Source organism: Entelurus aequoreus, linkage group LG12, assembly GCF_033978785.1.
Source record: "Entelurus aequoreus isolate RoL-2023_Sb linkage group LG12, RoL_Eaeq_v1.1, whole genome shotgun sequence".
NCBI lineage: Eukaryota > Metazoa > Chordata > Actinopteri > Syngnathiformes > Syngnathidae > Entelurus > Entelurus aequoreus.
Genome location: NC_084742.1, coordinates 19,958,068 through 19,972,959, shown reverse-complemented (window position 1 = coordinate 19,972,959; position 14,892 = coordinate 19,958,068). Strand labels below are relative to the sequence as shown.

At 38.4% G+C, this 14,892-nt stretch overlaps 1 protein-coding gene across 1 annotated transcript in view; it reads left to right on the top strand.

Moving 5' to 3' along the window:
- Positions 1 to 14,892, top strand: part of LOC133661671 (disintegrin and metalloproteinase domain-containing protein 33-like) — a 141,256-nt gene that overhangs the window by 81,828 nt on the left and 44,536 nt on the right. Inside the window, exon 4 of the mRNA XM_062065057.1 lies at positions 8,731 to 8,812. Within this exon, the coding sequence (XP_061921041.1) occupies positions 8,731 to 8,812 (82 nt within the window). The remainder of the gene's footprint in view (positions 1 to 8,730; positions 8,813 to 14,892) is intronic.

The following is a 14,892-nucleotide window of genomic DNA, read 5'->3' as shown; positions in this document are numbered from 1 at the left end:
AATGGATACAATGAAACACAATTAAGCATATAAAGTCAACTACTTTTTCCACTGTACTGTTACTTTAAGTCCTTTAACAGCGATAAGTAAAGTACCAATGATTGTCACACACACACTAGGTGTGGTGAAATTTGTCCTCTGCATTTGACCCATCCCCTTGTTCACCCCCTGGGAGGTGAGGGGAGCAGTGGGCAGCAGCGGTGCCGCACCCGGGAATCATTTTTGGTGATTTAACCCCCAATTCCAACCCTTGATGCTGAGTGCCAAGCAGGGAGGTGATGGGTCCTATTTTTATAGTCTTTGGTATGACTCGGCTGGGGTTTGAACTACCGATCTCAGGGCGGACACTCTACCCACTAGAATAACATTATAAAATAATGTTGCTGATTAGACAACATGTATAATATTTTTTTTATTTATATTTATATTTTTTATATTTTATTTATTTATCATTATTTCTAACCGTCCAAAATGTTGACACAAACTCCTTGAACGGAGAATTCTTGTCTGTCCATATATATTTTGCATATTAATGAAGAGAGACGCAAAATGGATTGCACGCCTTATTCTGCTCACTTAATAGACGCAATCCACTTTGCACACATTTAGTATTAGTAGATTAGCTTTGCGTGTGCTATCAAGTTTGCATGAGTTTTACTCCACGTAAACCTTTAGTAAATCAGGCAAGTGTGCATGAATTGTGCTGGCCTCTCAAAGATCTCTTCCAGTCATGCTGAAAGAGGGGAATAGTGTTTCATCTGACTGTGGACACAAGTTAATGGTTCCGTAATTTAGATTGACTGTGTGCACACAAATCCACAAAGACTTGGAGATTATTGGATAACCAACACGTTATATAAATTGTTTAATATAATAATATGTAATATACAGGTGGTCCTCAGTTTACGAACGTGCTCTCATAAATTAATAAAAAACTAAGAGAGCCAGCAGAGGGAAGGGAAATCATGCCCAAGTCCTGCACGCGTTCGCACATACAAGCTGTGTCCCAATTCAGGGTCTACATCCTTCGAAGGGTGAATTTGAAGGCCGCTTACATCACAACGCTGTGCGAAGGCTGTCCCAATTCATTCATATTTGAAGGCTCCTCCAAATGCAGCCGACGATTGCGCCCTCCTTTTCCCTGTATTCGGAGGATGTACCGCAACTATCCTTTGTGGCCTCCCATATCCCAAGATGCTTTGCGTGCCTTTGTTCAATCCGGATCTTTTTGACGATGGCGGCAAATACAAGCACCGGCACCGGCAACAAATACACTTTCAATTGTAAGTATCCTCCGCAGGCTAGACTGTCCCATTTAGCAACGGGTGACGCATCCTTCAGAGGTGCCTCCGAAGGTCCAGCCTTCTGCGCGCAACGTAGCAATTGCTCCTTGCGAGTTAAAAATGATAACTGACACAATTCATAATAGAAACAAACTATGAATCAAGTCTCAAGATCATCCAAAAGTCAAACCCATGGCACGCTCTGTCACCCGTGACAAAATTGAAAAGAATAATCCGACCCCAGACTGGAAACAATCCACAAAGTCAGGGAGATAACGTTTTAGTGATGGAACAAGTAAACGGGCTGTGGCTTGAATGCTCAGTTTGCACGCAGGCCTAGTGTGAGAATGCGTTTACTCTTTTGTAGTTGCAACTGATGCAGTCACTCAACTGTGTCGTGCCAGCTGGCGAGATCCTCCCACTTTTGAATACAATGTAGACATAAAGTATGAAGCTGTTTTTCCTGTGTATACTTAGCACTTAAAGGGGAGCTGCACTTTTTGGGGAATTTTAGATATTGTTCCCATTCCTAATAAGAGACAAGAAGTCTCTTGTTAGTTGTTTTTTTTTGCATTCTACTTTGTAAAAATCGGATCGTTGTTGGTGGATGGCAATGCAGCGAATGGGAGCAATCCATTCTCCCGCTAAATCACTTTAAAAAATGCATCCAAAAACCGGCAACAATAATTAATTTATGTTCCGTAACCTGTATAATAACAAAGCTGTAGTGACATTTTTATTGTAAGAGCAAACACTGAGGAGCTCTCTTTCTAGCGTAGTAAGAAACCGTCTCGGGACAGCATGCTAAGGCATTAGCCGTAAGTGAGCTACGGAAAGAGATAAGCTAGCTTTTGTGTCAGCAGATGAATCACTTTTGAGTTTGTAATGCACAACACATGCGATAGCACACCAATCTGTATTATGTACAGGAAAAATCATCTGTAAAGTATTAGCCCACATTTCACGTTTTGTTTGTACACAGCTAGCTTGACAGTTTATGTAGTTGTATGGTGTGCTGCTTGTATCATGATCAATATTAAAATGACTCACTCGATGGACAGTTGTCTGTTTGGTCCAGCTGACTGGGGAAGTTTTTTCAAGTTGACTTTTGGTAAGCACGCCATACTGTATGTTTGCATAGTTTGGCTCCAAAGTTCCACATGCCGACTTCACTCTCTCGACTTCCGTCTGCTCCAACGTTTCACCCTCTCTTCCTGCTCACTTCGATAAGCTGCAGTTTGTATTCCGTATATTCAGGTTAAAAAAGATAAGGTTGTGAATCCTCATTTGTCCAAAAATAGTCATCTTCATTGTCTGTTACCAAGTCTGACATGATTACAACACACAGTTGGAAGAGCGCTGCTATGGAAACGGAAATAATGCGCTAGGAAAGAAGTTCCGATAATGCAGAAAATGACCAAAATACGATACATATTGTTAATTATAGTCTACATTTTGAATCTTTCCTTGTGGTCTATAATAGATAATATGTATTGGATATGCTTTGGTGTCGGGGACAGCGCCAGGACTTTTTCTCTCCCAGGGCTAAGGGGGCGCTTGACTAATATTCAATAGGTCAATCAAATTGTATTTATATAGCTCTTAATCACGAGTGCCTCAAAGGGTTTGAATTTGTAAACATGAAAAAAAAAAAGTTTGACCTCTTTAAACACTTATTTCTTGTGTTGTTTCAAGCTAGCTTAGCGATTAGCTTGTCTTCTCTTGGCTTGCTCTTACTGCGTAAAACATGTTTAACCTTGTCCTCCAGTGATACTCAAGCTTCTGAGAGATGTAGTTTATTTGCCACAATGGAGGTGATTATATTACTAAGCTGTTAACCACCTCTGTCAGTCGAGTGACCAAAAATAAATTACGTATCATTCAGAGGTGATCAGCTTTGAAAGGCATTAATTGGCAAGGCCAGATCACATATTTTTTCACAAAGTCATGGTGCTAAGAAAATAATCGATTTCAATGAATTCAGTTCCCATTGTTTCAATAAAAGCGGTTATGATACACAGCATGAGCATGTTTGATACAAAAGTAGTTTTAACTGAATTTAACCAAAGAATATTTAACAAAATATTTAAGCCTAACACAAGCGATGATGGCAAAAAATGTTATACGTGCATAGGTGACCGATACGTCAGCGGACCACGCCAGAGAGCTTGAGTTAATGTCCAAATAAGAACGTTCTCCTCGTTGTGATGTCACAACGTAGCCAGACTGCAAAACTCCGCCAACAGAGGCATCCAAAACTGTGTGCAAGCTCACGCCCAAATGCAGGAACCTTATTATTTGATGAAACACAAGTATCCAGAAGAAAATACAAAATTTGTCGTATGTCCCGTTTAATGAAAACAACACCAATGTTAGTATGACAAATTTGTTCCAAAAATGTGATGGATATGTCATAAAACATCTTTATGTGGAGCAATAGTGAGAGTCACGCAAGGTCAAAATTGGACATTATACAGCGATAACATTGAGATTCAACGCTCAACAATAAAACGAAACAGTACCTGGTGACGCCGATTTTGTTTCCGAATACACACCTACTTCATTGAAATTAATGACATAACAAGGTGTATCTTTCAGTGTTACATACAACTTTCTGCATCCTCCAAATGGGTTTCCGCTCATCAAAAATCTAAGTTTCCGTAGTAGAGGTAATATACAGTACACAGTGTCTCTATTTGGCCAATATCTTATCCATGCTCATTCAACAAGAGGGTGTTCTGTGTGTGAGGAAGTGAACGCCAACAGGCAGATTGAATCCTATTGTACAAAACATCACTGATGAGGCATGTCCTAGATAATGTGCTGTCTTCAGCTTCATGTTTTGGCACCCAACACAACAAGGTGGGAGTTTGGAGTCCTGCAAAAGTCTGGATAACCTCTGGAGACGCATAAGTCTGTCTTATTTCGACATATTGACAGTTTGTTTGAACTCGGCTGTGATTGAAATCAAATAAGAGCTTTGTTCTTATCAGAGTCTCTTCCTGCTCTGGATGATAGCTGAGATGATGACTGGCAGCTCAGAGTCAACAGCGCTGAGAAAAGAAAGAAATTGTGGAGTATAGGCGGGTCTGGGAGGGATTGAGCAGCATTAAATAAATAGTCTGCTGCGGGCTAGAAAGATACAGGAAATGGAATGAAGAGGGGAGGAAGTTGAAGACAGAGAGCAACGGCTGTTTGGCCTGTTGTGCCTAAGTGCTTCCTGTCAAGTTCAGGAAGTACTGTAGCTGACTTCATGCACACTATGAGAGTTTATTTGAGTTTAGAGTTTATTGTCTCCCTAAAGACAAGCAGGCTTCTTCGCTCACAGTGTGACCTTCAGGGTCTGAGACAGTGAGATGGGCCGTGAGCAATCTGTGGTCCTGCAGGGCGTCTTTCATTTGGCTTCACCCTCCTCCTGAAGGCCAGAATATTTAGCCAGACATCTATGGAAGTAGAAATGTCTCGCTTCAACTTATATATATCTATATGATATGAATACATATGCATATATTAATAAATATACAAATACAAATGTGATATACAAATAAATAAATAATTTGTATAAATAAACGCGTATTTGTAAATATATTTTTGATATTTGAAAATATATACAAATAAAATGTGTAAATATAAAAATGTGACATACAAATAAATCAAGAATTTTTATAAATAAACGTGTATCTGTAAATATATTTTTGAGATTTAAATATAAATATGCTTGATTTTGTAATTGTATTTGTATTGAATTTGCATATGTGGATCGCTTTTTTGCTTTTGTGTCGATGAGACAGTCCTACCACAAACCAGATGCACAAATAAATGTGACCTACACACTCCCCTGAACAACCAGCAGAGGGCACTGCAGCCAAAGTGGTCTAGGTCACAGACATGGTAACACACTGGCGAGCCAATCATAGGCACACTAGGGAGGGTCATATTACGTCATGACTTTTGGGATGATTTGACAGATTGCACTGATAAGAGATCAGTATCTACTGTACATCGGGACAAGGTCATTAAACGGCATTGATACAATAAAATAAGCAGCTAGCACGGTCCTTCAGATTAACTGGATGAATTAGCATTAGCTAATACAACACTAACGTTAGCTAGCTCAGGCCCATTGTGCGTTCTCTCTGTAAAGACGTGGATTGTTTTTGGGCAGAGAACTCTGGGCATTTTGCATATAACGCATATAATGCTCTGTGACCCAGACCGCTCTGGCTGCAGTGCCCTCTGCTGGTTGTTCAGGGGAGTGTGTAGGTCACATTTATTTGTGCATCTGGTTTGTGGTAGGAATGTCTCATCGACACAAAAGCAAAAAAACGATCCACCTATGCAAATTCAATACAAATACAATTACAAAATCAAGCATATTTATATTCAAATCTCAAAAATATATTTTACAAATACACGTTTATTTATACAAATTCTTGATTTATTTGTATGTCACATTTTTATATTTATAAATGTTATTTATATATATTTAAAAATCTCAAAAATGTATTTACAAATACGCGTTTATTTATACAAATGATTTATTTATTTGTATATCACATTTGTATTTGTATATTTATTAATAAATGCATATGTATTAATATCATATTGATATATATAAGTTGATGTGAGACAATTCTACTTCCATAGACATCCACCTTCTCTATTCTCTGGAGACAAAGTAATAACCAAACAGACTCAACGACTTAAAAAAACTGTTTAAAAGTAAGCTTTCCTAGAATTTAAACAAATCATTACTTTTCTTAAAAGGCGAAAGCTGAATTTATACCAAAATCATATTTTTACAGTGTTAATTATTATGTTATTTCATGATTTATCTTATCTAGCAGGTTGATTTCTTTTTTTTAAACTTAAATTTTTATTCTGTCACATGCATACATATATCAACAGGGTCAACATCTTACAATATATACATAGTCAATTTATATTCCATATCAAGCATTTGTGGTGTCATTTTCCTGAGTTTTGTATTCAGTCCATTTTGTCCATTTCTCAAGAAATAGTTCCTCCTGTATTCTGAGTCTATGTGTAAATCTTTCCATTACATATAGTTCTTCCACAATGCACATCCACTGTTCACAGGTCGGTGAGCTGCTACTACGCCACAGTCTTGTAATTGCCTTTTTGCTGGCTGCTAACAAAACCTTGACTAAATAGAAATCATCGAATTGCATATATTCCTGCGTCAAGTTTCCCAAGTATAGTATCATACTTGTTTTTGGAATGTCATATTGTAGTACTTCTTTTATCACTGACCACACGTCATACCAATATTTTTCAATATTGGGACAGTTCCAGAACACATGTTCGTGGTCAGCGTCCATATTTCCACATAGCCTCCAACATGGTTGTTTCTTTGCTGCGACTCTTCCGCTTATTTTTGGAGTTATAAAGTATCTAGTCATGTTTTTCCAGCAAAACTCCCTCCATACCCTAGAACTCGTGGCCGTGCACTGCGTTTTACAAATATTATACCAGTCCTTTTCAGTGATCTGCTCCCCAAATCCTCTTTCCCATTTCTCTTTAATGTACATGGTTGAAGTCCCCTTGCTTGTCATCAATCCCTGGTAAACAGCTGAGATCACTCTACATTTTTTATTGTTATAAGCTTGTACCATTATTCTAATTAGCGGGTTCATTGATGCCCTTTTAATTTTTTTAATATAGTAGTCCCTTATCTGTAAATACCGGAAGAACTCATGTTTGTCTAGATCATATGTCGCCCGTAGGTCTTCGAAACTCCTCATCTGCCCATCTTCCAACAGTGTGCACATTGCCGTCAAGCCTTTTCGTTCCCACTGTTTAAACCCATGATCTTCGAACCCAGGCTTGAAATTGGGATCACGTGTCAACCATCCTAGTATCTTTCTTTCATCCTCTAATTTGTATTTTTTTGAGATATTATTCCAAATTCCAATTGTAAAGCCTCACCGTATGTCCCACGTGTGTTGCTGCACATACTGTATTTTAAATCACAAAAAAACGTACATAAAAAGCCTTAAACCCATCAGAAATAGCAGGTTGATTTCTGATGGGTTTAAGGCTTTTTATGTACGTTTTTTTGTGATTTAAAATACAGTATGTGCAGCAACACACGTGGGACATACGGTGAGGCTCATGGCTGGTGAGGTACTGAATGTACAGATGGCTACAAGATGTATGGATACTAGCATGCTATGATCGATATTTTTCACTTCTCGTCTATTCTATTATAAAAAAGTCCTTGTTTTTTTTCTAGTTTTGCTCACATTGCTACACTGTTAATATTACGTTATATCTATATTAGTGCTGTCAAATGATATTTTTCTATCAGATTAATCACAATTTTTCCATTTATATGAACCATGATTAATCAGGTTATTACTCGCTTCCATAACTCAAATTAACTTAAAAAAAATACTGCAGTATATGACCACAATTTCAATTTTATTTTTAGAATGTCTCACAGGAAAATAATTCAAATGGTTTACTTAAATGCAGGTCATTTGCTCTAAATTAGGTACGGGCTATATAAATAAACATTGATTGATTGATTGATTGAGTTTTATCCAAAGGCTAGTCAGGAAGTATTTTGAAGTGAAATTTAACAGCAAGCACAATGATCGATGACAGCGAGCATTCAGTATAGGAACAGTAATATATAGGAACATTGTTTTTGTGACACCACTCGTGCGTCTGCTCTGCTGTGTGTAATTGTTGTCGATCGTTGGAGCGCATCTGCTTGTTCTGTTTTTCCAGATGTCACTGAGAGAAGGCCGGGAATTCTACATAATTACATTAACTGCAGCCAAGCCATTGATTTTCTGCCTCTTTTTTCCCCAGAGGCCTGCCTGTGAACATTATATGTTTTTTTTTTATGTGGACAAGAAAAGTGATGATTCGATGTTGCTACAGGAAAAACATGCCTCAACCCTCTTTGTTGCTTTTGGCTGGATAAAATGAAACCAATTTAATTAAGCCTTTTTTTTTGCTTTCCTCACTCTAACCTCTCGATAAGAATGCTATAGCACTCCTTCTTATTGCTGACTTTAATTAAAACCAGCTAGGTGTAATCTGTAGCGATTAGAATTGACTGGTGCTAATGCACACAGCCTTTGATGGTTATAGATGGATGTGTTTTCTCCTTAATGACTGCTTGCACAGAGAGGCTTTATTTAATATTCAGCATGTGACTGTGTGTCATTATGAATGAACCGGCCTGATGGTATTCCTATTCAACACGGTGTGCATTCTCACAGACAAAAGAATGTTTTGATGCTTTCTTGTTAGTCATTAACATGTGACTAACATGTCAGCATTGCTACAAAACTGCATGCATTCTGCTGTGTTTGAAGCCTGTGTTTTGACATTTGCAGCACCTGTGTTGGCTTCAAATAAATTAAATCATAATCACTCATAACTGCTTTTTTTTTTCGCTTTTTTTACCCAGTGAGCTTTTGGGTGCAGACTTCACAGAAACCTACTACACAGACGATGGAAAGCCAGTGACTGTGACCAATCACAATTACACTGTAAGTACAAAGCAAATGCAAATGTAGCACAATGCTGTATTTTTTACTTGCAATAGAATGATAACACATATTTTGGGGAAAAATAGGTATTTGATGATTCTGTAAGTTTACCCCCTTACAAAAATTATATATCACAATCGTTTTTTTCCTATCATCCGATATTAAATATAATTTTTTATATTGTTTTTAATCTGCCAGTTTTAAACCATCTGTACTAAAACTATAGAAACTAGAGATTAGTTCATTATTTAGTTAACATATGAAGCAAACATAACAAGTCAAAAAAGATGAACATAGAAAATATTTAAAATGTTTACTCAACAATAGAACAAATGTAGAAAAAATTAGCACAATGCTGTATTTTTATTTGCAATAGTAGAATGATAAAACATCACATATTTTGGGGAAAAAATAGATATTTGATGATTCTGTAAGTTTACTCCCTTACAAAGTGTTAAGTCTTGGCAAGAATGAGGACTCAGTTGCAGACGGGGAACGATTGACGCAGGCTTTTATTCAGCAGTTTAAGAACTCTCTTTAGACAGAGTGAATAAACAAATTGTGACAATCTGGGCGCATGGTGCAGCGGGGGTCGTTTTCCCAAGATACAGACGGACTCCGGACACAGCGTGCAGGTAGGAAATTATTTATTTACCAATAAATCAGGCGGTAACAAACAAAAGCGTGCTCATAGCACGGAAGGCAAAAGCTAAGGGGGCTAGCGTGGGAACTAGCAAACAAAAAGGAGCTTAGCGTGGAAGCTATCATAACAAAATAACCTAGCGTGGAAGCTAGTATGTAAAGAGCAGGAATCAAAACCGCCGTCAACTGTTGCGTGAAGCAAATTAGGAAGCCGGACTGAGTGTTCTTCTTCTTCTTCTATGGAGTTTATTGGCGGTTGGCAAACCAACAAAGGTGCATTACCGCCACCTACTGGACTGGAGTGTGGGACTGTAAATTGGGATTCAAAATAAATACAAATAATAATTAACAAAATAAATAATAAGAAAAATAAAGAAAATAAAAAAAAATTAAATAAAGAAATAAAGAAACAAAACAACTAAATAGGGAACTTAAATCCTCTCCATTAGGCCTGTGTCTATCAGATATGCCATAAGATGCTTGAGCATAGCTTCTGCCTCTGCTCCTAGCAGGTTCCCAACACTTAATACCATCCTGGATTCCTCTGCCGCTGCTGTTAGCGTCCTCCTTTCCTCCTCATACCCTCTACATTCTAACAACACATGCTGGACACTTTCATCCTGCCCACATTGGTCACATCTGCCATCAGGGTGTTTTCCTATCCTGTGTAGTGAACTATTCAGTCCTGTGTGCCCTATCCTAAGTCGTGTGATCACTGCTTCTTCCCTCCGGCTCCTGCCCCTCCTCCTTCCCAACCCAACGTGTTTCTGTATGTTGTAAAGGTGTCTTCCCGTGTCTTGGATGTCCCAATATTCTTGCCACACTTTACCCACATGTTTCTTGATTATTGATTTACCTTCTTCCCTACATAACGGTATGTCCATATCTACAGTGTGTGATCTGAGTGATTGTTTGGCCAGAATATCCACTCCCTCATTCCCTTCTATCCCTACATGCCGGACTGAGTGTGGAAAGAAACGGGAATAAATAGCACTATGATTAGTGCCTGGCAGCAGGTGAGCATCCCAGACACTAATCAGAGGCAGCTGCAACCAATCAGCACCCATGGTAACCAAGGAGACACAAAACAGGGGTGCTGAAACAGAACTAAGGGAGTCCAAAAACCAAATAGAACATGATCCGGGCAGCGGATCATAACACAAATGGCTATAAACTTTAGACTTGATACACGAGAGTAACCATCAAAAGAAACGTAGCACAGGGCGCAAAATAATGAACAGAAAATCACTCCCGAGGGAGGATAAATGGCGATAGCAAAATTTACACTATCTACTAACAAAAAACAAAAATCTATGATTAGCTACACCAAAAGAAAATCGCTCACCAAGTGGAAGAGACAAAAGGCTATAAACAGAAACTACACTATAAAGAGCTAAGAAAACTGCAAATTAAAGCGCTCCAAGAGGAGGGAAAAAAGAAGGCAGAGCACTATGAAATTAGCTCAAACAAAAACTGACCAAAAATGTTAGCAAATCAAAATCACTCTTCTTCAGAAGGTACAAAGAAATCAAGGAACAAAGCAAGGCAATACTTAGCGACTTTGACAAAACTGTGGAAGGCGGCTGGCGGTACACGGTGAGACGATATACTCTGGCAACAAGACAGGGGAAGACGAGGGCTATATACACATGAGGGAGGGTGACACAGGGGGGGGGCACAATCAAGCAATCAGGAAAGACATCAGACCAGTGACACAGGAGGAAGGGCAAGTGGCCTGAATTGAGAGGAGGGTTAGACTTTCCAACATAAAACAGGAAGTTCACCAGACAACCCCAAAACAGAACTTCCCTCACCGCGGTGTGACACAAAGCTATAAAGAGTCAATAGGTTTTATAGTAGGTTTATTGTGACTAGGCCTAGGCTGACAATCAATTAATTGAAGGATAAATGCAATGAACTTGATACATTTTGTGGCGTCGACAAATTGCCATGTACGTATGTGTTTGTTTTCTTTGTCTCTATAACAAAAACAACAGGGTTCAATCTGTGTATTGGTCTACCCCAGACCTGGGCATTGTGCGGCCCGCGGGCCGCATCCGGCCCTTTGTACGTCCCTGTCCGGCCCGCGTGAGGCCAATTATAAATTACAAAATAAATTTTAAAAAGCATCTATTTCGAGTGTGCAATACAACGGTGCTGCTTTTGTTTTGAAAAGCGTTATTTGTATTACTTCCGTGTGGACGTATGCTCGTGCGCGCAGCTGCAATCTCAAATTACAAAATAAATTTAAAAAAACATCTTTGTCGTGCGTGCAATACAACTGTGCTGCTTTTATTTTGAAAAGTGTTATATGTGCGTATGTCCTGTGAGGGAAGGCGCACAGCGACTAAAAAGAGAAAAGTTGATGACGAATGGCGTGTTTTCAACAAGACAAGTAAAGGTAAAGCTGTGTGCTTATTTGTGGTACACACGTTGCTGTGTTTAAAGAATATAGTGTAACGACCTGCTGAAGTAGATGTTGTCTTCTTGAGTTGCGTAAATGAGGAGTGAGGAGACGTGCGTGTGGAAGGAACGAGATAAGTTGAGCTGTGTTAGTATAGCTTGCTCAATAAAAGTTTAAAAAGAGCGTCAGACTTGATGTGCACTTCTTCTGGACACTACAATTGGTGGCAGAAGTAAAACTTTGCGCATACTGCACTGTTTGTGTGCTACGTCATCGGGAGGTACGTGCCACGTGAGGAGCTCGCCGCAAAGAGAGAGAGAGAGAGAGAGCGTTTACAGGTGCAGCCACGCTGCTTGCCACGGGGGGAATTCCGCCCTCAATGAAGACTCCCAGGTTTGATGGCAAGGCGAACTGGGAGGCATTTCATCCCACTTCTGACATCAATTGTAGCGTCCAGAAGAAGTGCACACCAAGTCTGATGCACTTTTTAAACTTTTATTGAGCATGCTATACTAACACTGCTCAACTTATCTCGTTCTTTCCAAAAGGAAAACCAATCCTCACTCCTCATTTCCGCAACAGCAACGCTTCCTCCTTCTTCGCCAATCACCTTACAGGCGTGCTACGTTCACAACGTTTTCTTATCTGGTTAAATAAAGGTTTTACAACAAAGAGGATGCAGGATAAAGTGACAGAAATTGAAATTTTTGTATTGTAATATACATCAGGAAGTGTTGTGTAAGAAAGTGTTAAAAATAAAACCATCAAAAGCCATCTGCTTTTGTATAAAGATAAGTTAGGTTAAATGAAAATATTATTATTATCTATCTTACGGTATATCAAAAATAATTTGAGCAAAATTTAATTGAAATATTGTCAGTGTGGCCCTCCAGCAGTGCTCGGGTTGCTCATGCGGCCCCCGGTAAAAATGAATTGCCCACCCCTGGTCTACCCTCACAAGGGTGTATTTGTTCAATAGCGAAATAAAATGAACAGAGTGAACACTCTTGTGCAAAAAAAATATATATATATATACACTACCGTTGAAAAGTTTGGGGTCACCCAAACAATTTTGTGGAATAGCCTTGATTTCTAAGAACAAGAATAGACTGTCGAGTTTCAGATGAAAGTTCTCTTTTTCAGGCCATTTTGAGCGTTTAATTGACCTCACAAATGTGATGCTCCACAAACTCAATCTGCTCAAAGGAACGTCAGTTTTGTAGCTTCTGTAACGAGCTAAACTGTTTTCAGATGTGTGAACATGATTGCACAAGGGTTTTCTAATCATCAATTAGCCTTCTGAGCCAATGAGCAAACACATTGTACCATTAGAACACTGGAATGATAGTTGCTGGAAATGGGCCTCTATACACCTATGTAGATATTGCACCAAAAACCAGACATTTGCAGCTAGAATAGTCATTTACCACATTAGCAATGTATAGAGTGTATTTCTTTAAAGTTAAGACTAGTTTAAAGTTATCTTCATTGAAAAGTACAGTGCTTTTCCTTCAAAAATAAGGACATTTCAATGTGACCCCAAACTTTTGAACGGTAGTGTATATATATATATATATATATATATATATATATATATATATATATATATATATATATATATATATGTGTATATATATATATGTGTGTGTGTGTATATATCACAACAATTGTTTTCCTATCATCTGATACTAAATATCACAATTTTTTTATATTGTTTTTAATCTGCTAGTTTTAAACTGTCTGTACTAAAACTATAGAAACTACAGATTAGTTCATTTTGTAGTTAACATATGAAGCAAACATAACATAATAATAATAATAAGATGAACATAGAAAATATTTAAAATGTTTACTCAACAGTAAAACAAATGTAGAAAAATATAAAATACCACCTAACCTGAGTGTTTGTGTAGTTATGCAAGACCCAAAATAAACAAAGACGTTTTCAAATGTAAACATTACCATTTTAAAATGAAGATGCTACATACGGTCATCAGCACAGCGGTTATCACCAACAGGCAGCACGGTGGTTAGCCCTCATTCCTCACAGTGAGAAAAGCCTGGGTTCCGTTACCGGGCTCACAGCCTTTCTGTGTGGAGTTTGTATGCTTTCCTCGTGAATGTGCAATTTGCACCGGGTACTGCAGCTTTCTCCCACCTCCAAAGTAGGCCTATTGGTTGATTGTTAACACTAAATTGGCCCTAGTGTGCGAATGTTGGTGTGAATGTTGTCTGTCTATCTGTGCTGGCCCTACAATAAGGTGGCGACTTGTCCAGAGTGTACCCTGCCCTCTGTCCGAGTGCAGCTGGGATAGGCTCCAGTCCGGCAACCCCAAGAGGGATGCCAAATACGTTAACATCATTGCTACTTGCAAATGTGCATTATCTTTTAGAACAATACAGTTTCGCTCAAGGCACAATTATATACCGGTAATCACCATACCACAAAACCCTTTGTCTCTTCGGGTGGAGGCAGAGGTGGTTGTTGACACACAAAGGGTGCACCGACAAAGCCTTGCTAGTCACAAGTGAGAATCACAGCAAGGTAACGTATTAAAAATTAGGAAGAAAAAAGATGATTGAAAAGCCAAATGTGGGAATATTTCGGCTTCAAACCAAATGAGAAAGATGAATAAAGACATTAGCACAGATGAGCCAGCATGCCAATTTTTTGGGAAAGTGATTGCAACAAAATATTAAGGATGTAACGGTATCAAAATCTCACGGTACGATGATATCACGGTATTAAGGCTCGGTACGATATTATTGCGGTATATATCCACACAAAAAAGCTTGATAAAAATGCCATAGTGTGTAAAATGAATTAGCAGAAATGCTTAGAATAAACATATTTACTGTAATTGAATACAAACTAAATGTTAAAATGTCATAGTTATTACTACAAACTAGTATTTCTAAGTGCAAATAATTATGCAGGAATATCTACTGTTTCAAGTAAATATTTTAAATAATAACTTACAGTTGATGTCTCTAAAGACAGTGTAAACACCCAGTGAACAAGTATAAAACAATA